The sequence below is a fragment of the Dendrobates tinctorius genome, unplaced genomic scaffold (assembly GCF_039654945.1).
Source record: "Dendrobates tinctorius isolate UK_male_01 unplaced genomic scaffold, ASM3965494v1 ptg000071l, whole genome shotgun sequence".
In the NCBI taxonomy this organism is placed as follows: domain Eukaryota; kingdom Metazoa; phylum Chordata; class Amphibia; order Anura; family Dendrobatidae; genus Dendrobates; species Dendrobates tinctorius.
In genome coordinates this window covers 5,538,914-5,562,802 of record NW_027361739.1, presented here as the reverse complement: position 1 = coordinate 5,562,802, position 23,889 = coordinate 5,538,914, and the positions used below count along the sequence as shown (strand labels likewise).

The window sequence follows — 23,889 nt, the reverse complement described above, 5'->3', positions numbered from 1 at the left end:
TACCAATGATCCCTTTAAGAGACCCCGGGGTCAGTACCAAAGCACTGGATGGATTTGCTCTGACTTCCATGCCAATGATCCCTTTAAGAGGGAAAATGTGACTATGAAATTGAGGATGTGTGATGTGTATATGGGCACGGGAGGGAGGATTCATTTCTGTCATGTGATCTCTGCTCTTTCAGGGGGGAAGACAATGGCTGGGAGCTTATGTTCCCAGGGATGCTAGATTTCTCCCAGCATGTCAGTGTCTGCTGAGGTGTTGTCAAGTGGGAAAACTGTTGGTCATAGCAACCAATCACAGCTCAGCTACTTTTAAACAGCTCTGGTGAAATGAAAGCTGCTTCGTGATTGCTTGGTGGTACACACACACACATTGATTTTTACATATAGAGATTGGCACTCCATGACAAGGTGCCTTCAGGAGCTTAAAGAAGACCGTTCACTGGATTTTTAAACTTGAATTGAGTATTTTCTCCAGTTGGTGCTGCTTCACTGATTTTGGAACAGTTTCAAAGTTTTGACCTCTGGTAAAAAGGGATCATTGGGTAGAAAGCTTGAAGGATAATAAACACAATAAGATCTTATCAAGGTGAAATGGGGAGATTGTAGGCAATAGTGTTCACCTAGTATGGTTGTGTGATCACAACCACTAAAAATGCTCAAGGCTTCTGCAGACCAGCGGCTTGAAGAACATCAGAGAATGATGGGAAATGGATCAAATCTGCGCTACCGGTGAATGATGATGGAAAACGAGTCAGAAATCCAGGAGTGCGGTTTAATAGTCAATAAGTTTTGAAGAGCCGCACTTCTTCAACAGGGCAAACCACAGTTCTTATGGTTTGTCCTGATGAAAAATAAGGGCTTATTCACCTGTCTAATATCTCTGATTTCATGAAAAACTAACCTATTATTCTAATCAGACTTTAACTCTTCGTCAAAGAAAAAAATCACGGACCTGTGGATATCCCAATAGACTGTCACAGGTAGGAGAGCTATACATGAAAAATATGGATAGTACTTCTACATAAAAATGGGACTTGTGAATGAGCCCTAAAGATTAAATTTTTCCTTCACCAACTGGCCTTATTCCACAGAAATTCAGTGTGGGGTTGACCATGTTTTGATTGGCCAGCATCAAAAGAAACCCCCCCTCCCCACAGAGGAATGTGGCATACATCCTTGTCTGTCTTCTCGAACCGGCAGATTTTGGGCTAAATTCATGTAAATGGTATAAAGTAGATGTTTCAATGTTTGTCTAATTTGGCAAAAATGCAGTAAAATATTTTTTCTTTGTACTTTTGCTTTATTGTGACTATTTTGTGTAAAACATAAAACCATTTCAAAAATCTTTAAAAGGTCATAAGTTAATCTTCAACTGCGCAAAAAGGTCCCAACAAGCCCACACAAAACATGAAAAGCTAGTACACTAAGGACAGCAACAAAGGGGGCTTCAGTTGCACAAATTGTTTCTAGACACATATGATTGGAAGCAATGATTCCAGAAAGGGACGATCTCTAGAAATATTGCTCCCCATCCTTTGTGAAACAGAATGTGTGCAAATGAAGTTGATTGTAACCTGATAGATGTAGAAGTGCTACAAGTCACTGTCCATAGCTATAATTTGTGAGGTCTTGGACGTTTTGTTATTACCAGTTGAGCCTGGGACAGTTCAATAGTTACATTGCAAAAATCATATGACCAGCATGTTGCATTTTCCCAGCTGGGGAGTGGTTGGGTCTGTGCAAGGTAATGGAATGGCATAGCGGAGCAAAGACCCAAAATGCAGCAAAACATTTCCCTAAAGAGTGAACAGTGCCATCCAGCAATGGGTGTGATGATGAGGCAAGCTGTAGAGGAGGCTAGCCCCTCAGAGACCCACAGAAAACTAGGATGCTGGAGCTACATTTATTTTAGCAAAACCCTAGTAGGCACTCTTGTGGATTAAAGTGAAATTTTTGAGACCATCACGTTAATAAAGCTGTTGAACTGACCCGTCTGTGGTGTACTGTGTAAGCCTCTATCACGAAGATCTAACATGGGCCTATTGCACTTGGGTTGGGTCATGGTGTGTTCTTTAATTACTGTATGTAGGATACAGTAGCCTGTAGTGACAGAGTGATATCCAGGGGCAAAACTACAATAGGGGGTCCAAAAAGTCCCATTGGTCTACATCAAAAGAACAATGCTATTAAAGACTTACAATAATTTGGGGCCTCGTTGGAGCTTTTGCATTGGAGCCAATGAGCTTCATATTGCGCCAATAGTGATACCCCTCTCCTGGATAGGGGAAGGAGTGCAGTCACATAGTTTAGTTACAGCTGTGCTAACGAAGAAAGCATGGTATTTAGAGTCTTGCATAAGGCAATGTACTTGATGGTTTCAATAATCATGGCAGTAGCAACTAACTTCAACAGAGGTAGATAGATGATATTTACAACTCTAATGGGTTGACAGTTCATGAAATTTACACAGCCAGCTGGCAAGCTCTTCAGCAGCTACTCCTTAGTCTGGAAAATCCTATGTTTCACTCTCCATATGCAGCACACCACTCTCTCCCAGTGCTTGTCACAAACCCTCTTTTAGTCACCTATAGTGTTACGCTGTTATAGCTTTGTCTGGCACTTTTGCGCAGTCCTATAGCATAATATCACCCACTTTGAAAAGCATTTTCCATTTTTATTGACATAAATATTTTAACGTTATTGGTGGAGGAACCTGGACTTGGTTATATTTGGTGTGACCGTGCCCATTATTAACCCATCTTAATTCTTGGTGCATTGAATAGCTTTACGAAATCTGTTTGTCTGGATCCCTCTGGATGTGTCGGCGGGGTCTTGTTTATTTTTCAAGCATGAGGCCAGCAGGTCTAATATACAGTTGAGACCAGAAGTTTACATACGCTATATAGGAAGACACATATGCATGGTTTTTCTCAATATCTGACATGAGATCAGAATAAACCTTTACCATTTTAGGTCAATTAGGATTACCATAATTATTAATATTTGTCAAATCTATTTATATAATTGCCTTGTAATGTTTTCATTTCCTGTTCTGTCCAGATGTCACCGTATCCCAGAATTCCAAGCGGAGGAAGGTCACTGACCGCCATATTGGGACACCCAAGTGATGGGTGTCTCAATATGGAAATTGCTGCTGGTACCAACCTATTGTGCGGTACCACCAGCGGAACACCGTCGCACCACACACACACTCTATACGCTGTATGCACCTCACACACGCTCACACACACACATACACACTCACTCACACGCACACTCACACAACCTATTGCGCGGTACCACCAGCGGAACACCGTCGCACTGCGTCTGGGCGAATTCCATGCAGGCGCAGTGAATCATTCGGCTGATCCCGGCAACAGATACGCAACGTGTCTACAGACAGAGAAAGTCGGTCACATTAAAGGGGCTTTCCCACGAATGAAAGTTCATTGTAAAAATTGTCTGTGTCTAACAGTGTACGGAGCATACCATATCTCCTGGGCACGGGAGGAAGCAAAAGACAATACTGACATTACAGCAGGGGATCACAGAGGATACATTTTGTGAGGTAAAATTTTTCACTGACTGTTTTTAAACAATATTTTACCTCACAAAATGTATCCTCTGTGATCTCCTGCTGTAATGTCAGTATTGTCTATTGCTTCCTCCCCTGCCCAGGGGAGTATGTTCTGTACACAGACACACAGACAATTTTTAAAATGAACGTTCGTTTGTGGGAAAACCCCTTTAAATAGAAATTCCTCCTGACATGCTGTGCACTGACTGTTTAGTGATGGGGTACACAGGTCAAACAAGAGATGACATGAGAGGAGAATACAGCAGATGGGGGAGAGAGAAAGCGCACAGGGGTGAGACAGATCACAGGGGGAGACAGCTCAAACAGGACAGCACATGAGGGGAGAACACAGCACAGGAAGGAGAGAGACAGCAGACAAGGGGGATAGCACATGGGGTGGACAGGTCAAAGAAGAGAGCACAGACGGGAGAAGTCAGCACATGGGGAAAGAGAGAGTGGATAGGTGGGTGAGCACATGGAGGGGAGATTCTCAATGCTGCAAAGTCTGCCCCCATCATGACATTACCGCCTTCTCGATGCGATAGCATCGGGCCTCCATCTTGTGCCAGAATAATGAGAGAGAGAATTTTTTAAGGCATTTTTATTTCTTACTACAAAGTCAAAAGTTTACAGTACATACACTAAGATTACTATGCATTTAAAGAATTCTGGATTGCCCATATGATGATGTCATGTACTTGGAAGCTTCTGTTTTTTCGGCAACATCTGAGTTAATTAAAGACACACCTGAAATATACTGCTTCTTTGTGTAGGATCATGGGAAAGTCTCAAGACATCAGTCAAGATATCAGGAAGAGAATAGTGGACTTGCTCAAGTCTGGTTCATCCTTGGGGACAATTTCAAGATACCTGAAGGTGCCTCTTTCATCTGTACAAACACTTATACGCAATTACAAACAAGATGGGAATGTCCAGCCATCATACGCTCAGGAAGGAGACAGGTTCTGTGTCCCAGAAATTAACATGCTTTTGTCCGACATGTGCATATCAACCCAAGGACAAAAGCAAAAGACCTTGTGAAGATGATGGTGGAAGCTGGTAAGATTGTATCACTATCCACAGTGAAACAAGTACTTATATCAACATCGGCTGAAAGGCCACTCTGCCAGGAAGAAGCCATGTTTACGAATGCACACTGGAACAAAGACCTTAATGTTTGTAGGCATGTCCTGTGGTCTCCTGGTACTAAATTTTGACTTTTTGGGCATAATGACCATCGTTACATTTGGTGGAAAAAGGGAGAAGCTTGGAAGCCTAAGAACACCATCCCAACTGTGAAACATGGGGGTGGCAGCATCATGTTGTGGAGTTGTTTTGCTGCAGGAGGGACTGGTGCACTTCACAAAATAGATGGCATCATGAGAAAAGAAGATTGTGGCAATACTGAAGCAACATCTGAAGACATCAGCCAAGAAGATAAAGCTTGGGCAGAACTGGGTCTACCAAATGGACAATGGCCCGACACATACTGCCAAAATTATAACAAAGTGGCTTAAGGATAACAAAGTGAATGTTTTGGAGTGGTCATCACAAAGCTCTGATCTCAATCCTATTGAAAATGTGTGGGTAAAGCTGAAAAGGCAGGTGCGAGGAAGGCGGCCTACAAACCTGGATCAGTTACACCAGTTTTCTCAGGAGGAATGGTACCATATTCCAACCAACTATTGTGAGAAGCTTGTGGAACGAAATCCCAAACGTTTGACCCAAGTCATTAAGTTTAAGGGAAATGGTACCAAATACTAATGAAATGTATGTAAATTTTGGACTTTGCAGTAAGTAATAAAAATGCCTTAAAACATTCTCTCTCTCTCTCTCTCATTATTCTGGCATTTAGCAAATATTAATAATTATGGTAATCCTAATTGACCTAAAACAGGAAAGTTTTATTCTGATTTCATGTCAGATATTGAGAAAAACATGCATATGCGTCTTTTTATATAGTGTATGTAAATTTCTGGTTGCAACTGTACGAGTATTTGTATTTCAATGACATTCTCAAGCAGTAATTTAGGAAACAAGACTATTTACAAGGCTGTAGAACACCTTAGTATGTACTGATTTATGGATAGGTTGAGGGTTTTTTTCGCGCTCATACCAAGTGGCACCTGTTTGACCACACTGCACATCAAACTCTTCTCCTTGGCTATAAATAGAGACTGGGTTGACGTTAAGATATGCTACTCAGATGATGATGATATGGGTGATACAGGCACCTGTTCTTAGATTGTACTATGTCTTACGCTCTCCGTACACGTTGGCTAATTGGATCTCCAAGTCTCTGCTCACCACTTGAGTATATAATGAAATAAACATCTGCCTCTTTATTGTCTTTGAGGAATTATAAGAACGAGGCAGAAACGTGTACACAATGCCAACTTCTAGAATATCCTTGTATACCTCTGTGTCTTTGATGACATTTTAAATGGGACCTAGAAATTGGAACCTATATATTTATTATTATTACCTATATAGCACCATTATATTCCACAGCGCTTTACAGATATTATCATCACTGCCCCCATTGGGGCTCATAATCTAAATTCCCTATCAGTATGTCTTTTGGAATGTGGGAGGAAACCAGAGTACCTGGAGAAAACCCACGCAAACACTGGGAGAACATACCAACTCCTTGCATATGATGTCCTTGGTGGGATTTGAACCCAGGACCCCAGCGCTGCAAAGCAAAAGTGCTAACCACAGAGCCAATGTACTGCTATTATAAATAGCAATACCTTCCCCATGTAAACAGATGATGGGTGCACTAAATTAGGATTAGTTGTATAATACTGTATTAAACAGGTGATTACCTCCGGGGCTAAAGAACTGCAGGACAAGCTCATACTTTTTACTCATCTCAATATTCCAAAAAATAAACCACAGTGAAATTTGTAAAAGTTTGTGCCTCCAATTGTAAGGAGAAGACCCGGACCAGGCCTAACTATTCCATGACGGATCCGAAACTGTCGGGGCTGTCTCCCAGGTTTCACGGGGGAAAGCTTAAAGCCCCGGACCGACATCTGAACTTAGGAGTAGGGGACGTGGCTAAGATGAAAGGGCCACAGCGTGCGGCAAATTAGTTAGTGGGAACGTGCATCACACAGGAGGGCAGTGTCAGGGCTTCTGCGGGGGGGGCAACTGCCAGAGCGGGCAAAAACCAGCAGAGGCTAAAAGCTGTTAACAGAGACTGCCAACAACTACGTACCTGGTCCCCGCTGACATCGCTGACCGTGAGTGACAGGACGCCCAGTCAGGACATAAGCGTGCGCATGCACCGACGGGAGAATTGGGACACCCGCTGTGAGGGGTTTCCCTTTGTACCTGAATAGAGTTGCTCATTGTCCCTGTACCATGACAGGAGGAAAGACTGTGCTCTTTCTGGCTCATCATTTCCTGACACACCGATCACCGACCAGACCACAAGGAATCATCGTCGCCGTCAGGAACCAAGATGTCATCTTTTCCAGGACTACACCGGACCACGAGGAATCACATCCACCGCCAGAATCCAGGACGCCATCTTTTCCAGTACCATACCGGACTCCTTATGCCCCACTGCTTTGGCGCCAACGTCCACATCCTGAACTAATCGCATTCTGAAGTCGTCAGACTGATAAGTTTGCTATCCTTGAACGTCCTACCCTATGCTTCACACCAGCTTCCCCGAGTGACGTAAACTGTGGTCCTTTATACTTTTTTATCTGTTTTCTCTCTGCGATGAGTATACTTGTTAAATTAAACCCCACGTTAACGCTTGTTCTGCCTCCAACCTGTTACTGCATCTTCTTACCTGCTCACACAATCATATGTGGACTGACACTGGACTACCTTAAGAATAGAGTTGAGCGAAACGGGTCGAAAAAATTCAAAAGTCGCCGACTTTTGGCAAAGTCGGGTTTCATGAAACGAAACCCGACCCTAGGATGAGGTCGGCCACGAGGTCGGCGACTTACGCGCCAAAGTCGCGTTTCAAAAGTTTGTTTTGCGCTCTTTTTCAGCCAATCAGGATCCACGGACACTGTGGGCAACGTGATGACCTAGGCACGGGTCACCACCATCTTTCAGAAGGGCATGCAAGTGATTGGCTTGCTTTGGTGGGCGTCACAGGGGGTATAAAAGGGCGTGCACGCCGACCGCCATCTTACTTCTGCCGATCTTAGTATAGGGAGAGGTTGCTGCTGATTCTGTAGGGAGAGCGTTAGGCAGGGAAGAAGACAAAAAAACTGCTTCTGCTGCTAGCGATTTGGCCTGCACAACACACAAGTCACTGTGTGTGCAGTGCAAGGGGAGGCTATATAGTGGTGTATCAGTGGTGTTGGTTGTTGGGCTGCCTTTTAAGGCTTCCTGACACGCTGGCATTGCTGTTTACCCACTGCTCCGCAAACTGCTTTTTTAAAAGCAATCCAATCTCCCTTATCCTCTAGTCACTTTTGTCACAGCTGTGCCATCGAGCCTGTCACATAGCGCTCAGATATCAGTGGGCCTCACACAATCCACAAGTGTCCAGTGTCCAAAAGTGTGCGCAGAGATTCAAAATCTCCATTATCCTCTCGTCACTTTTGTCACAGGCAGCTGTGCCATCGAGCCTGTCACATAGCGCTCAGATATCAGTGGGCCTCACACAATCCACAAGTGTCCAGTGTCCAAAAGTGTGCACAGAGATTCAAAATCTCCATTATCCTCTCGTCACTTTTGTCACAGGCAGCTGTGCCATCGAGCCTGTCACATAGCGCTCAGATATCAGTGGGCCTCACACAATCCACAAGTGTCCAGTGTCCAAAAGTGTGCGCAGAGATTCAAAATCTCCATTATCCTCTCGTCACTTTTGTCACAGGCAGCTGTGCCATCGAGCCTGTCACATAGCGCTCAGATATCAGTGGGCCTCACACAATCCACAAGTGTCCAGTGTCCAAAAGTGTGCGCAGAGATTCAAAATCTCCATTATCCTCTCGTCACTTTTGTCACAGGCAGCTGTGCCATCGAGCCTGTCACATAGCGCTCAGATATCAGTGGGCCTCACACAATCCACAAGTGTCCAGTGTCCAAAAGTGTGCGCAGAGATTCAAAATCTCCATTATCCTCTCGTCACTTTTGTCACAGGCAGCTGTGCCATCGAGCCTGTCACATAGCGCTCAGATATCAGTGGGCCTCACACAATCCACAAGTGTCCAGTGTCCAAAAGTGTGCGCAGAGATTCAAAATCTCCATTATCCTCTCGTCACTTTTGTCACAGGCAGCTGTGCCATCGAGCCTGTCACATAGCGCTCAGATATCAGTGGGCCTCACACAATCCACAAGTGTCCAGTGTCCAAAAGTGTGCGCAGAGATTCAAAATCTCCATTATCCTCTCGTCACTTTTGTCACAGGCAGCTGTGCCATCGAGCCTGTCACATAGCGCTCAGATATCAGTGGGCCTCACACAATCCACAAGTGTCCAGTGTCCAAAAGTGTGCGCAGAGATTCAAAATCTCCATTATCCTCTCGTCACTTTTGTCACAGGCAGCTGTGCCATCGAGCCTGTCACATAGCGCTCAGATATCAGTGGGCCTCACACAATCCACAAGTGTCCAGTGTCCAAAAGTGTGCGCAGAGATTCAAAATCTCCCTTATCCTCTCGTCACTTTTGTCACAGGCAGCTGTGCCATCGAGCCTGTCACATAGCGCTCAGATATCAGTGGGCCTCACACAATCCACAAGTGTCCAGTGTCCAAAAGTGTGCGCAGAGATTCAAAATCTCCCTTATCCTCTCGTCACTTTGGTCACAGCTGTGCCATCGAGCCTGTCACATAGCGCTCAGATATCAGTGGGCCTCACACAATCCAAAAGTGTCCACTGTCCACAAGTGTGTGCAGAAATTCTAAATCTCCCCTGTCCTATAGACACCTTGTGCCTTGTTTTACATTACTATATAGTTTGTTGGATTTTGTCTACATTTCTACCAAAAATGAGGAAGGCTGGTGGAAGAGGCCGTGGAATTGGGCGGGGGTTGGCAGCTGGTAATGATGGTGTTGGTGGTGGATCTGATGGTAGTGGCAAGAGCAAAATAGGACCGAATGCAGGAGGTGCTGACCCTGCATCATCGTCTGGCTACATAAGGCCTCGAACGCTTAGTTTTCTAGGAGTTGGCAAACCGCTTTTAAAGCCAGAGCATCAGGAAAAAGTTTTGTCTTACATTGCTGACTCAGCCTCCAGCTCTATCGCCTCCTCTTCTTCAGTTGTAAAAAGTAAAAGCACTGAGTCATCATTGGAGGCTCATGTTCATGAACCACACCTTTCCTTGTGTCCTTCACCCCAACCAAGATTGAAGGATGACGCAGGCCATACTACTGATTACTCCATGGAGCTGTTTTCACATACCATGCCTGGATTATCAAGTGAAATGGTGAATTACCCAGGCCAAGATGAATCTGACATGGAGTGCACTGATGCACAGCCGCTGATGGATGATTCTGCTGGTACATTCACTCAGAGCACTACATTGTCCTCGCAGTGTACAGAGCCAGATTCTGACCCTGATGAGACTCAGGTGCCCCTTCCCGCACACTATACCACCATACACGGTGACACAGAGGAAGGTGCACATGACATAGAAGAGGAGGTGATGGATGACCCAGTTGTTGACCCAGATTGGCATCCATTGGGGGAAGAGGGTGCTGCTTCCAATAGCTCAGATGAGGAGCATCCACAGCAGACATCGACATCGCAACAGCTGTTATCTGGCAGGCCCGGAGCACTCCAAAGACAGGTTCCAAACATCAAAAGAGTTGCTGGACAGCTTGTCCAGAGGGTCAAAAGATCACAGCGTGCTAGGCCGCAAAATGTCTGCCAAAGTAGGAAGAGTGCAGTGTGGCACTTTTTTGAACAAAATCCTCATGATCAGGCCAAGGTTATCTGTAAGAAGTGCGCAAAGACCTTTAGCCGAGGGAAAAATCTGAAAAATTTGAATACCAGTTGCATGCTTAGACATTTAACCAGCATGCACTTGCAAGCGTGGACACAACACCAAACCTCAAGTGCCACATGTGCAACTGATCACAACGAAGGTAGTCAGCAACGCTACATTGTTTCCCCCACTGTAAGCCCACCGGTTAGCACAGCAGCAAATGTTGAGGTGTCGTTGCAAGACCACAGCAGTCAGGGAATCCCACTGTTATATCAACGAAAGACTGATTCTAGGCCATCAGAAAGAACACCAACTCCATCACCATCATCAACCCTCTCTCAGTCCGCCCTGTCCACCGCTACTTCCACCATATGCAGCTCTCAAGTCCAGCTCACCCTCCCAGACACTATGAGTAGGTCAAGAAAGTACTCAGTCTCTCATCCGCGTACACTGGGTTTGAACGCCCACATTGCCAAACTAATCTCGTTTGAGATGATGCCCTTTCGGTTGGTGGAAAGCACAGCTTTCCACGAACTCATGGCCTATGCAGTACCACGCTATGACCTACCCAGTCGCCACTTCTTCTCTCGCAAAGCCATCCCAGCCCTCCACCATCATGTGAAAGACCGCATTGTCCATGCACTCAAGCAGTCAGTGAGCGGAAAGGTGCACCTCACAACTGATGCATGGTCCAGTCGGCATGGCCAGGGCCGTTACGTGTCCATCACTGCGCACTGGGTTAATGTGGTGGATGCAGGGTCCACAGGGGACAGCGGTGGTGGGACAGTGCTGCCTAGCCCACGGTATAGGAAACAGTTGGCTGTAGGCGTTCGACCCTCCTCCTCCTCCTCCTCCTCCTCCAGAAGCGAAAGCTCGTCCACAGAGCGCAGTCGTACGAGCACTCCATCTGCAGCTGCCACTGTTGCACACGATGTGTCCCCCTATTGAGCAGCTAGTGGAAAGCGTCAGCAGGCTGTGTTGCAGATGATGTGTTTGGGCGACAGACACACCGCCGAGGTGCTGGCCGAGTACTTGAAGCGACAAACTGAGTCATGGCTGGGCAGTGTACATCTTGAGGCAGGCAAGGTAGTTAGTGATAACGGCCGTAATTTTGTGGCAGCCATAGCCCTTTCAAAACTCAGCCACATACCTTGCTTGGCTCACACCTTGAACCTGGTGGTGCAGTGCTTCCTCAAAAATTATCCGGAGTTAACAGCCCTGCTCCAGAAGGTGCGAAGACTGTGCGCGCACATCCGCCGGTCGCCTGTACACTCCGTTCGTATGCAGAAGCTGCAGCGATTGCTCCACCTTCCCAACCACCGCCTCATTATCGACATTGCAACAAGGTGGAACTCCACCCTGCACATGGTGGAGCGGCTGTGCGAGCAGAGGCAGGCCATAATGCATTTGTGGGAGGATACATGGCCAGGCACTTTGAGAGCAGACATGGAGTTGACAGGCGTGCAGTGGTCGAAGCTGAAAGACCTTTGTAAAGTCCTTCAGTGTTTTGAGGAATGCACACGGCTGGTAAGCACAGACGACGCCATCCTAAGCATGAGCATCCCACTTATGCGTCTGCTCATGCAAACTTTGACGCACCTTAAGGAGCAGGCGTCTGCAGCCAATGTTGATGAGGAGGAAGAGGAGGAGGGAATCCTTGATGACATTCAGCCATTGTCTGCTCAGGGACCTCTCCTGGACGAGGTGGAGGAAGAAGAGGAGGAGGAGGAGGATGATGGGGATGATTACTTAGGGGAGGAGGATGCATCTCGTGGGGCAAGTGAAAATGTTGGCGTGGCAAGGTCTGGTACAGGGTTTGTGCGTGACTGGAGGGATGTGGATTTGCCAGAAAGTGCTCCTCCACCCAGCACTCGCAGTGCATCATTGACACCGGGAACATTGGCCCACATGTCAGATTATGCCTTGCGGATCCTAAAAAGGGACCCCCGCATTGCCAAAATGATGAACGATGACGACTACTGGTTGGCCAACATCCTGGATCCACGCTATAAAGGCAAATTACAAAACATCATGCCACAGGAGAACCTTGACCTAATATTGGCTAATAAACAAGCAACTCTGGTAAATCGGTTGCTTGAGGCATTCCCAGCACACAGCAGCGGTGATGGTTCTCACACGAGCCGTACGGGCCGGGGGCAGCTTGGCAGAGGTGTTCGTGGTGCACACAGCAGAAGTGGCGTTGGAGACAGGGGTTTCATGACAATGTTGTGGACTGATTTTTCAAATACCGCTCACACAACTGGTAATACTGCATCGATGGAAAGTGACAGGAGACAGCAGTTGTCAACTATGGTTACAAACTACTTTTCCTCCCATATCGATGTTCTCCCACACAGGTCATTCCCCTTTGACTATTGGGCCGCTAAACTGGACACCTGGCCTGAATTGGCCCAATATGCCTTACAGGAGCTCGCTTGCCCAGCTGCAAGTGTGCTATCGGAAAGAGTCTTCAGTGCAGCTGGATCAATCCTGACAGAAAAAAGGACCCGTCTGTCAACCCAAAATGTGGATGATCTAACCTTCATTAAAATGAACCACGCATGGGTTTCCAAGGATTTTGTCCCACCTTCCCCTGATGACACATAGGGTGACAGAAAAATGGCTTGCTTTGGTCCACCTCTTCCTGGTACTTCACTTATTTCGCCTTTTGCATCAGCTGAATGTCCAACATCAACATATGCCACTTTCTAAAACTCCCTAACTGTGCTGCCTCCCCCCCATGGCCGGGGTCAACACCTAGCGCACGACACTGTGCGAGTGCCGTTGCCCTGGACAGGTGGGTAGGCCGACTCTTGGGCGCGGGCACTGGCACAGGGTCCCTCATAGTGCAATCAAGTGTCTCTGACGGTGGTGGTGCACACCCGCCGTCAGACACACCGCTGTACTATGAGGGGCCCAGTGCCAGTACTGACGCCCACGAATGGGCCCCCCTTGCTTGGGCAGGGCCCCAGCATTTGCAATCTTTACCTCTCCCTGCTCCTCCGCTGTGTAATCTGGGCCGTCAAATCCATACTGGGCCTAACACCGTCTGAGCCTGCCTCCTGAGACATATATTTTGAATGTGTACGCTATCCATACATGTTATCCAGGGATACGGTACCCTTTCTAACCTTTGTGCAATCACGTGCAATCCATACTGGGCCTAACACCGTCTGAGCCTGCCTCCTGAGACATATATTTTGAATGTGTACGCTATCCATACATGTTATCCAGGGATACGGTACCCTTTCTAACCTTTGTGCAATCACGTGCAATCCATACTGGGCCTAACACCGTCTGAGCCTGCCTCATGCTGTATAGACATATATTTTGAATGTGTACGCTATCCATACATGTTATCCAGGGATACGGTACCCTTTCTAACCTTTGTGCAATCACGTGCAATCCATACTGGGCCTAACACCGTCTGAGCCTGCCTCCTGAGACATATATTTTGAATGTGTACGCTATCCATACATGTTATCCAGGGATAAGGTACCCTTTCTAACCTTTGTGCAATCACGTGCAATCCATACTGGGCCTAACACCGTCTGAGCCTGCCTCATGCTGTATAGACATATATTTTGAATGTGTACGCTATCCATACATGTTATCCAGGGATACGGTACCCTTTCTAACCTTTGTGCAATCACGTGCAATCCATACTGGGCCTAACACCGTCTGAGCCTGCCTCCTGAGACATATATTTTGAATGTGTACGCTATCCATACATGTTATCCAGGGATACGGTACCCTTTCTAACCTTTGTGCAATCACGTGCAATCCATACTGGGCGTGAGAACGGCTGGCGAGCTGTTAAGCAAGCTACAGCACCTGTCCAGACAAGTACAGGGATTCCCTAGCGAGGAGACTTATTTGATTGTTTTCAATGTTGGGACAGCAATTTTTGGGGAGCACTATACTCTGGAGAATGATAGATGGGGCCCACCATACACTGGAACATTCCAAAGGTGGACATCAGACACTGGAGCAGCATTTACAGGGCCCATTATACACTAGAGCATTAGAAATGGGGCCCATTATGTTTGGAGCATTATTTGGGCCCATAAGACAGTGGAGCTTCATCCATGGGGACCAACATATACTGTAGCATTATGTGGAGCTCATCATATACTGTTTCACACATTATATGGGACCAATGATTCTGTATGGAGAAATAGATGGGCCTCGTCATGAGATGTAAAAAGTGAGGTATTTTTCATTGTACTATACCGCTATTTCTCTGCCGTATCGGAGCATGATGAGTTGTGGTATGTGTTAAAGGGGCGCTCTTTCGCCCAGGGCACATGAAAACCTGCAGCCAGCCCTCCCCCCCCCACAACTTTAGCCAAATAACCCCCATTTTTCAGTGCGTAACTTGTATTATGAAGTTAATTAAGGTTGACAAGCTTAAGTAAGAAGAATTGATGCTTTTGGCATTCAAATGGGCACTGTAGGTGTGTTTCCTGTCCTCCTCTCACTGCCGACTTTTATTCCCCATTGACTTACATTGGGTTTCGGGACGACCCCGACTTTTCCCTATAATCGGACGATCTTGCTCGACCCGACTTTTGGAAAAGTCGGGTTTCACGAAACGAAACGCGACCCTAAAAAACCAAAAGTCGCTCAACTCTACTTAAGAACAGTGATTTATTGCATCAAAATTAAAAATCAGACAAGAATCAAAGGAGGAGCTCATCACTCAGAAAACCGAGGACATCAATCAAAGCTGCAGCAGATACAAGTGTTTTATCAAAACTACAGCAAGAAGCCCAGTAAGTGACCAAGCACTGGAATCAGAATCTCTGCCCCTACTTTACACTGATCTCAGATTCGGGAGCATAAGTATAGTGACAGTATCTCTTTAAAGGGAAGTTCCTTCTTAGACATTCATAGCAACTCCATGTGATGTGTCTGATAGATGGGGGTCCACCTTAGGGACCCTGACCAATCTGATTGGGGTTTCTCCAACCATTCTGAGTTTTTCCCCACATGCAGTTGAATAATGAATGGATAGGTGGTACTACCTGCTTGTTTAGCTCTTCATGAAAACGGGGTTTTACACATAGCGATATCGCTAGCAATATCGCTAAAACGTCACTGGTTTTGTGACGTTATAGCGATATTGCTAGCGATATCGCTATGTGTGATACTTACCTCCGACCGGTTCCCCCGCTGTCCATCACTGATCGCGCTGCTCCATTTCTCGTCGTCTGCTTCCTGCTGGGCTCCCTGCTGTGACGACGAGCGACGCTGGACGCGGGCGGGAGGACGCCAGGATCGCTGTGTGTGAAAGGTGAGTATCGTGCGCTGCGTCGCTGCTGCATCGCTGTGAGATCTTTCTGTGTGAAAGCTCACTAGCGATCATTTAGCGATGCACCAGCGATCCTGACCGGGTCGGATCGACGGTGCATCGCTAAATGTAAAAGGGCCTTAACTCTTAAAATTGATGAATGGATATATGCAGTAGTGTGACTGCCTCTCCATTCAATCTCTGGCTGGATAGTGGGTCACCGGGACTCTGCTGCAGCAGCCAGTATTGGGGATAACTGTGATTATAGTTATTTAACCCATTAGAATCCACAATCAGTAGCGATTGCGTCATTTATATGACTGACCGAGAAAGGGAGTTCCCTCTGTTGTCCTGTAACAACCAAAGCACTTAATTCTTCATTTACATATGAATTAAAAGACTAATTTTCTTGGTAATGTGTCAGCAGTAGAAGATATAAAGGTATCAATAAATTTAGCTTTCAACGACCTGTATGCCCATACTGTATGTGAAGTTTGGAAGGCTTGAACTTACTGACAGATTCCTTCTAAGCACATTATCCCAACTGCATGGGTGATATTGCTGGAAACGGTTTGGTTCACAGGTCCACAAGAAGCTGGTACAGTTTCCCCCGAAACTTATGCAAACCAAATGTAACCTACACATACCATTACATAATCTTGTATATAATTTACTATAAATAAATGTTTATTACTGTTTTTGTGTAGCTTTACCAACTTTGTACAACCCTTGAAACACTTCTAGGTTGGGTAAGAACAGCAATAGCACAAATGGATCAGGCTAAAGGAATATTAGGCAGAACCTGACCCTCTGGGGAGTATAATGACATTTCTCATGGTCCATTGGGCCCCTTAATGAGAGCATTCAAGACCTCAACAAGTGTGAGTGTAACCACCAAGAGTTGTCTCCCACCTATAGGGAATGTAACTGTGAAGCTCACCACTCCTCTGTGTGTGGCAAGTGGCCAAGAGCTGCTAGTTATGCCTCTGAGCTCTATGCTGTAGGTTGGGGAAGACTATGGTAATGTGTTCTTGAGATGTGAATCCGGTATTGCTCACAACCCTTGCAAGAGACTTAAAATTTGGAGGTTGCACTACACACACACACATATATATATATACATATATATACACTCACTGGCCACTTTATTAGGTACACCATGCTAGTAAGGGGTTGAACCCCCTTTTGCCTTCAGAACTGCCTCAATTCTTCGTGGCAGAGATTCAACAAGGTGCTGGAAGCATTCCTCAGAGATTTTGGACCATATTGACATGATGGCATCACACAGTTGGCGCAGATTTGTCGGCTGCACATCCCTGATGCGAATCTCCCGTTCCACCACATCCCAAAGATGCTCTATTGGATTGAGATCTGGTGACTGAGGAGGCCATTTGAGTACAGTAAACTCATTGTCATGTTCAAGAAACCAATCTGAGATGATTCGAGCTTTATGACATGGCGCATTATCCTGCTGAAAGTAGCCATCAGATGTTGGGTACATTGTGGTCATAAAGGGATGGACATGGTCAGCAACAATACTCAGGTAGGCTGTGGCGTTGCAACGATGCTCAATTGGTACCAAGGGGCCCAAAGAGTGCCCAGAAAAAATTCCCCACACCATGACACCACCACCACCAGCCTGAACCGTTGATACAAGGCAGGATGGATCCATGCTTTCATGTTGTTTACGCCAAATTCTGACCCTACCATCCGAATGTCGCAGCAGAAATCGAGACTCATCAGACCAGGCAACGTTTTTCCAATCTTCTACTGTCCAATTTCGATGAGCTTGTGCAAATTGTAGCCTCAGTTTCCTGTTCTTAGCTGAGAGGAGTGGTACCCAGTGTGGTCTTCTGCTGCTGTAGCCCATCTGCCTCAAAGTTCGACGCACTGTGCGTTCAGAGATGCTCTTCTGCCTACCTTGGTTGTAACGGGTGGCAATTTGAGTCACTGTTGCCTTTCTATCAGCTCGAACCAGTCTGCCCATTCTCCTCTGACCTCTGGCATCAACATGGCATTTCCGGCCACAGAACTGCCGCTCACTGGATTTTTTTTCTTTTTCGGACCATTCTCTGTAAACCCTAGAGATGGTTGTGCGTGAAAATCCCAGTAGATCAGCAGTTTCTGAAATTCTCAGACCAGCCCTTCTGGCACCAACAATCATGCCACGTTCAAAGGCACTCAAATCACCTTTCTTCCCCATACTGATGCTCGGTTTGAACTGCAGGAGATTGTCTTGACCATGTCTACATGCCTAAATGCACTGAGTTGCCGCCATGTGATTGGCTGATTAGAAATTAAGTCTTAACACACAGTTGGACAGGTGTACCTAATAAAGTGGCCAGTGAGTGTATATATATATATAGGATAGGGGATAGCTTGTTGATCGCCTGTGGTCCAACCGATCCCAAGAACAGTGTGAATGAAGTGTTGGTTGATCATGCCTACTGCCAATCCATTCGCTCTTAATGGGATCGCCTGAGATAGCTGAGCGTTGTGTTCAGCTGGTCTTCGGCACTCGCATAAGAATGAATTGTGGAGCAGTGTATATGATTAACCTCCACTAAATTCACACATTGTCCAGAGCCCCAGTTAGGCCTCTTTCACACATCAGTTTTTTGGCGTCCGTTGCAATCCGGCAGTTTTAGAAAAAAACGGATCCATCGCAGATTGTGAAAAACTGATGCGACGGATCCGTTTTTCACCGGATCCAACTGCCCCACCTGGTAATAATTGGAGCATGCGCAGTTTAAAAAACGGAATCCGTTGCTGAATTCCGTCATTTGACAGACAGCGATGGATCCGGCGCAGCGCCCATAGGCTTCCATTCTAGCAGACGACAGACGGCGCCGGATCCATCGCTGTCCGACTTTTCGACGGAGACAAAAAATGTTACTTTGTCCTTCGTCGCCGGCCGCAAAATTTCTGACGGATCCGGCGAACGACGGCTGAAATGTGAGGCCATACGTCACAATCTATCGCTAATACAAGTCTATGAGAAAAAACCTGATCCTGGCGACATCATTTGCCGAATCCGTTTTTTTCTAAAACTGCCGGATTACGACTGACGCCAAAAAACTGATGTGTAAAAGAGGCCTTATTGATATCGGTGGTGGTCCCAGTGGCAAAACCCCAGCATTCAGGAAATTATACCCTATCCCATTCATAGGAGAAGTGTAAATACTTAAGAATACCCCATTAATGGTAGACTGGATTGTGAGAATACCCCATTAATGGTAGACTGGATTGTGAGAATACCCCTTTAATGGTAGACTGGATTATGAGAATACCCCTTTAATGGTAGACTGGATTATGAGAATACCCCTTTAATGGTAGACTGGATTATGAGAATACCCCTTTAATGGTAGACTGGATTATGAGAATACCCCTTTAATGGTAGACTGGATTGTGAGAATACCCCATTAATGGTAGACTGGATTATGAGAATACCCCTTTAATGCTAGACTGGATTGTGAGAATTCCCCTTTAATGGTAGACTGGATTGTGAGAATACCCCATTAATGGTAGACTGGATTATGAGAATACCCCTTTAATGCTAGACTGGATTGTGAGAATACCCCTTTAATGGTAGACTGGATTATGAGAATACCCCTTTAATGGTAGACTGGACTGTGAGAATACCCCATTAATGGTAGACTGGATTATGAGAATACCCCTTTAATGCTAGACTGGATTGTGAGAATTCCCCTTTAATGGTAGACTGGATTGTGAGAATACCCCATTAATGGTAGACTGGATTATGAGAATACCCCTTTAATGCTAGACTGGATTGTGAGAATTCCCCTTTAATGGTAGACTGGATTGTGAGAATACCCCATTAATGGTAGACTGGATTATGAGAATACCCCTTTAATGCTAGACTGGATTGTGAGAATACCCCTTTAATGCTAGACTGGATTGTGAGAATACCCCTTTAATGGTAGACTGGATTATGAGAATACCCCTTTAATAGTAGACTGGATTGCTGGCTAAGTATATTTATCCTTGGCATGTTATCCAGCAGAGTCATTCTGTCAGGTGAATTTCTTCATTAGCTGAAAAGTGAACATTGATCATCACAGAAGGTCTAAGTAAGAACAAAATAAGTATGAGGCTTGTTCCAAAAAGGAGCAGCTTGGAAGAAACAGGTCAGAGGGCTGGCACTGGTCCACATGCTTTATAATGTTTGGAGGAAGGTATCAGTTCACAGCTAATCCAGCCGACAGGAGAAAGAGTAATTCCAGCTCCAGATTGAATTTAGTTAGGAGCGGAAGCGAGGGCATTTTTAGGTGTGCAAAATAGTAGGGAATGGGACGGAGTATGCAGGAGAGGGGGGGCTGCTTTGAGGACCCCGGATGTTAGTTTGTACTCTGTTCTACTCTCCCAGCCCTCCTCATGCATCTCTTGCTTTATGCATCATTCCTTCTTCAGAAGGAATGAACAGAGTCATCAGACTGGCGAAACTTGACCCCCCTTATGGGTGATCTGGGATGGCAGCTGAGGAGTCAGCCTTGTGCCTGGAAATGCTTCAGAGCAGTCCAGTGCTAAGAGGTCCTCACTTTCTCCTGACTGATTGAGGTTACGAGACCAGTGGAACGCTATAAACTAATTTATACCTCAACAAATAATCTACGGTACATGGCAGAAAGTTATTCTATATATAATCATGGGCAGCACGGTGGCTCAGTGGTTAGCGCTGCAGCCTTGCAGCGCTGGAGTCCTGGGTTCGAATCCCACCAAGGACAACATGTGCAAGGAGTTTGTATGTTCTCCCCGTGTTTGCGTGGGTTCCCTCCGGGTACTCCGGTTTCCTCCCACATTCCAAAGACATACTATATCAGTATGATAGGGAATATTAGATTGTGAGCCCCATTGGGGACAGTGATGATAATGTGTACAAATTATAAAGCCTGCAGAATATGTTAGCGCTATATAAAGATTATTATTATAACCACAATGCTGGATCAAAAATACAGATGAAAATAAAAATAATAATAATAAAACAGGGATGGCTCAAGTATTTAAAAAGCCTATTGTGCTATTTATAATTTATCTGTAATTTTGTGTGTATATTTTTATTGCTATATCGTTGGTATAGTAATTAATTATTTATTTATGTATATATTAACTATATTAGCTTATATTTGATTATTTATATGATTTAATTGTAGTCCCTGCATATTTATAATTAATTCTTATGAGTTGGTGTGTTGCATAGGCACTTTTCTCTTACATCATTTTAATCATTTTTTTGCCAATTGATTTCAATAAAGGCTTTTTAAATATCTGAGCCATCCCTGTTTTATTATTATTATTATTTTTATTTTCGTCTGTATTTTTGATCCAGCATTGTGGTTATATATAGTATAAATAACCGAATGGTCTGCCATTCAATCACAGAGACACATTTGTGATACCGTATATTTAATACCATATCACTGGATGTATATTTATTTTTTTATTTTGTATGGTAATTTTTGTATATAATTTTTATACAATTCAGTGTATTCATCACGTGTGTCTTACTGCTACTATGGCAGAAAGTTGGAAGATGGGGCCTGAGAGACCAAAAACGCCAGCACTTAATAGTTCGAATAGCACCGACTTCAGCATATGATTACGCAATCATTTTCCATTTTGTACCCCCGATGAAGCGTTTGTAGAAAAGTATACACTATAAAAAAAACCTGATGAATACAATTGTATGGAAGTAATATATATCACATTTTACATTATATGTCTCCTATTATAAAAAAAAGCTAGCATTCTTGCTATTGTATAAAATTATTTAGAATTCAGATCGAACAGTTCTGACGATGTTTTGGCGCTGTCAAGAAACACGTGCATTTTTTTGCATAAGCAAACATGCCTAGACAGTTGTTTTTTTTTATTACATGGCCCAAATTTAATAGACCAATTTATCTATGGTAATAACTCCAAAAACGCATGTTGTCGACCTCGTCCAAAATGTTCTGGCTTGCTCCTACTCTTATTTTCATGGCTTCCAAGCCACCCCTGGTTCTATGAATGTGGATTTAGAATAATAAACAACTTTTTTTACATTCCCCATTATGGTTTAGAGCAGGGGTGGGCAATTCATTTTCCTGAGAGGCCACGTGAGAGTAATTAATTTTGCTCAATATTAAAATTATTTTCAGATTATTAATTACTATTGTTAAGTAGCTGACTTACTGCTGCTAATACGTCACCCTAGCATTTATTTTAACATATATTCTTACCTGTAGCAGCTAAACAAAAACTATATACAGTAATTTACTGCTTTTTATAAGTTTATAAATCATGCGACTCCTGTTATTCATCCCTTGTACCTTGATCAACAGCTCCCCACACAAAACATGATGCCCTCCGTATACACTGCTGAAAAAAATAAAGGGAACACTTAAACAACCGAATATAACTCCAAGTGAATCAAACTTCTGTGAAATCAAACTGTCCAATTAGGAAGCAACACTGATAGACAATTTCTCAAGCTGTTGTGCAAATGGAATAAACAACAGATGGAAATTATTGGCAATTATCAAGACACCCTTAATAAAGGAGTGGTTCTGCAGGTAGGGACCACAGACCACATCTCAGTACCAATGCTTTCTAGCTGATGTTTTGGTCACTTTTGAATGCTGGTTGTGCATGAGTCAGACTCTAAAACCCACACAAGTGGCTAAGGTAGTGCAGCTCATCAAGGATGGCACATCAGTGCGAGCTAAGTCAAGAAGGTTTGCTGTGTCTGTCAGAGTAGTGTCCAGAGGCTGAAGGCACTACCAGGAGAAAGGCCAGTACACCAGGAGACGTGGAGGGGGCGTATGAGGGCAACAACCCAGCAGCAGGACCACTACCTCTGCCTTTGTGCAAGGAGGAACAGGAGGAGCACTGCCAGAGCCCTGTAAAATGACCTCCAGCAGGCCACAAATGTGCATGTGTCTGCACAAACGGTTAGAAACCAACTCCATGAGGATGGTCTGAGTGTCCGACGTCCACAGATGGGGGTTGTGCTCACAGCCCAACACCATGCTCTCTCCTTGACCCTCTATAGAAGCTAGGGTCAAAAGTAGAGTGGAGCAAAAAGATTCGCTGGACCCTGGGCCGGCTTTCACATCAAAATTCCATGGTAGCCAGAGCAGGTTCATGGAAACGTCCTTGGCCAGCAATCAAATAGCAGCATCCTGGGTGCCACTCATGACTTTGTAGCATGAGGGGTCTTGTAAATGCCAGAAATGCCCAAGATGCTAGCATTCGAGTGCCGGCTGAGGGACATCCCATGACCATGTTCAGGCTGCCACAGGGTACTGAAATAGAAGCTGGACCAGGGTCCTGCAAAGCTTTTTGATTGTGTCTAGTGAAAAGACACTAACGTAGCTGGCCTCTAACCCGGGTCATCCCATCCCATCTATATAAATGTCTTGTATGTATTACAATTTACATGGCCAACGTTCTCTAGGTGTTGCTGATACATCGCAGCACAACACAAGTATATGGATTACATTGTAAAGTCAATGATAATGCCACTGCGACAAGCAGGTCACAAAAAGTCTAGCTGTGTCAAACTTTTTGTAACTTGCATGCCGCAGTAACATGAGGGTTGCAAAGTGACCCTAGTCTATTAAAAAAAAAAAGTATTTTCCGTTCTGTACTTTGCTTGTATTGAGAATGAATGTTGTTCTTTATGTTTTGTAAGATTGTAATTACCTTACATTATTTCACTATATCTTGCCTGCTATTTCTTGTGACTTTTCTGATACATTTATTATTTTTTATATTATAGGTATTAGATTCCCAGGCAGACGCACCATAACACACGTCGCCTAAATACAGAATGACAATATGGCCGGCAAAATTCTCCCTCCCGGCCCTGACAGCCTGCGGCGATTTACCAAAGAAACCATTGCAAAAATAGAAAAGACAATAGAAGAGGAAGCAATTCGGAAAGCCAAACAGATTGAGGTTCTTGATGAAGTGGTACGAAAACCCAACAAAGGCCTGGAGGCTGGAAAGAGTTTACCACTTATTTATGGTGATCCACCTCCGGAACTTATTGGTGTCGCCCTCGAAGATCTGGATCCTTTTTACAGTAACCAAAAGGTAACAAGTGGATCTTCT

General features: G+C 44.9%; 1 protein-coding gene across 1 annotated transcript in view; it reads left to right on the top strand.

Moving 5' to 3' along the window:
• The window catches only part of SCN4A (sodium voltage-gated channel alpha subunit 4), a 177,115-nt gene that overhangs the window by 45,057 nt on the left and 108,169 nt on the right, over positions 1-23,889 (top strand). Inside the window, exon 2 of the mRNA XM_073582357.1 lies at positions 23,555-23,871. Within this exon, the coding sequence (XP_073438458.1) occupies positions 23,614-23,871 (258 nt within the window). The 5' untranslated portion in view covers positions 23,555-23,613. The remainder of the gene's footprint in view (positions 1-23,554; positions 23,872-23,889) is intronic.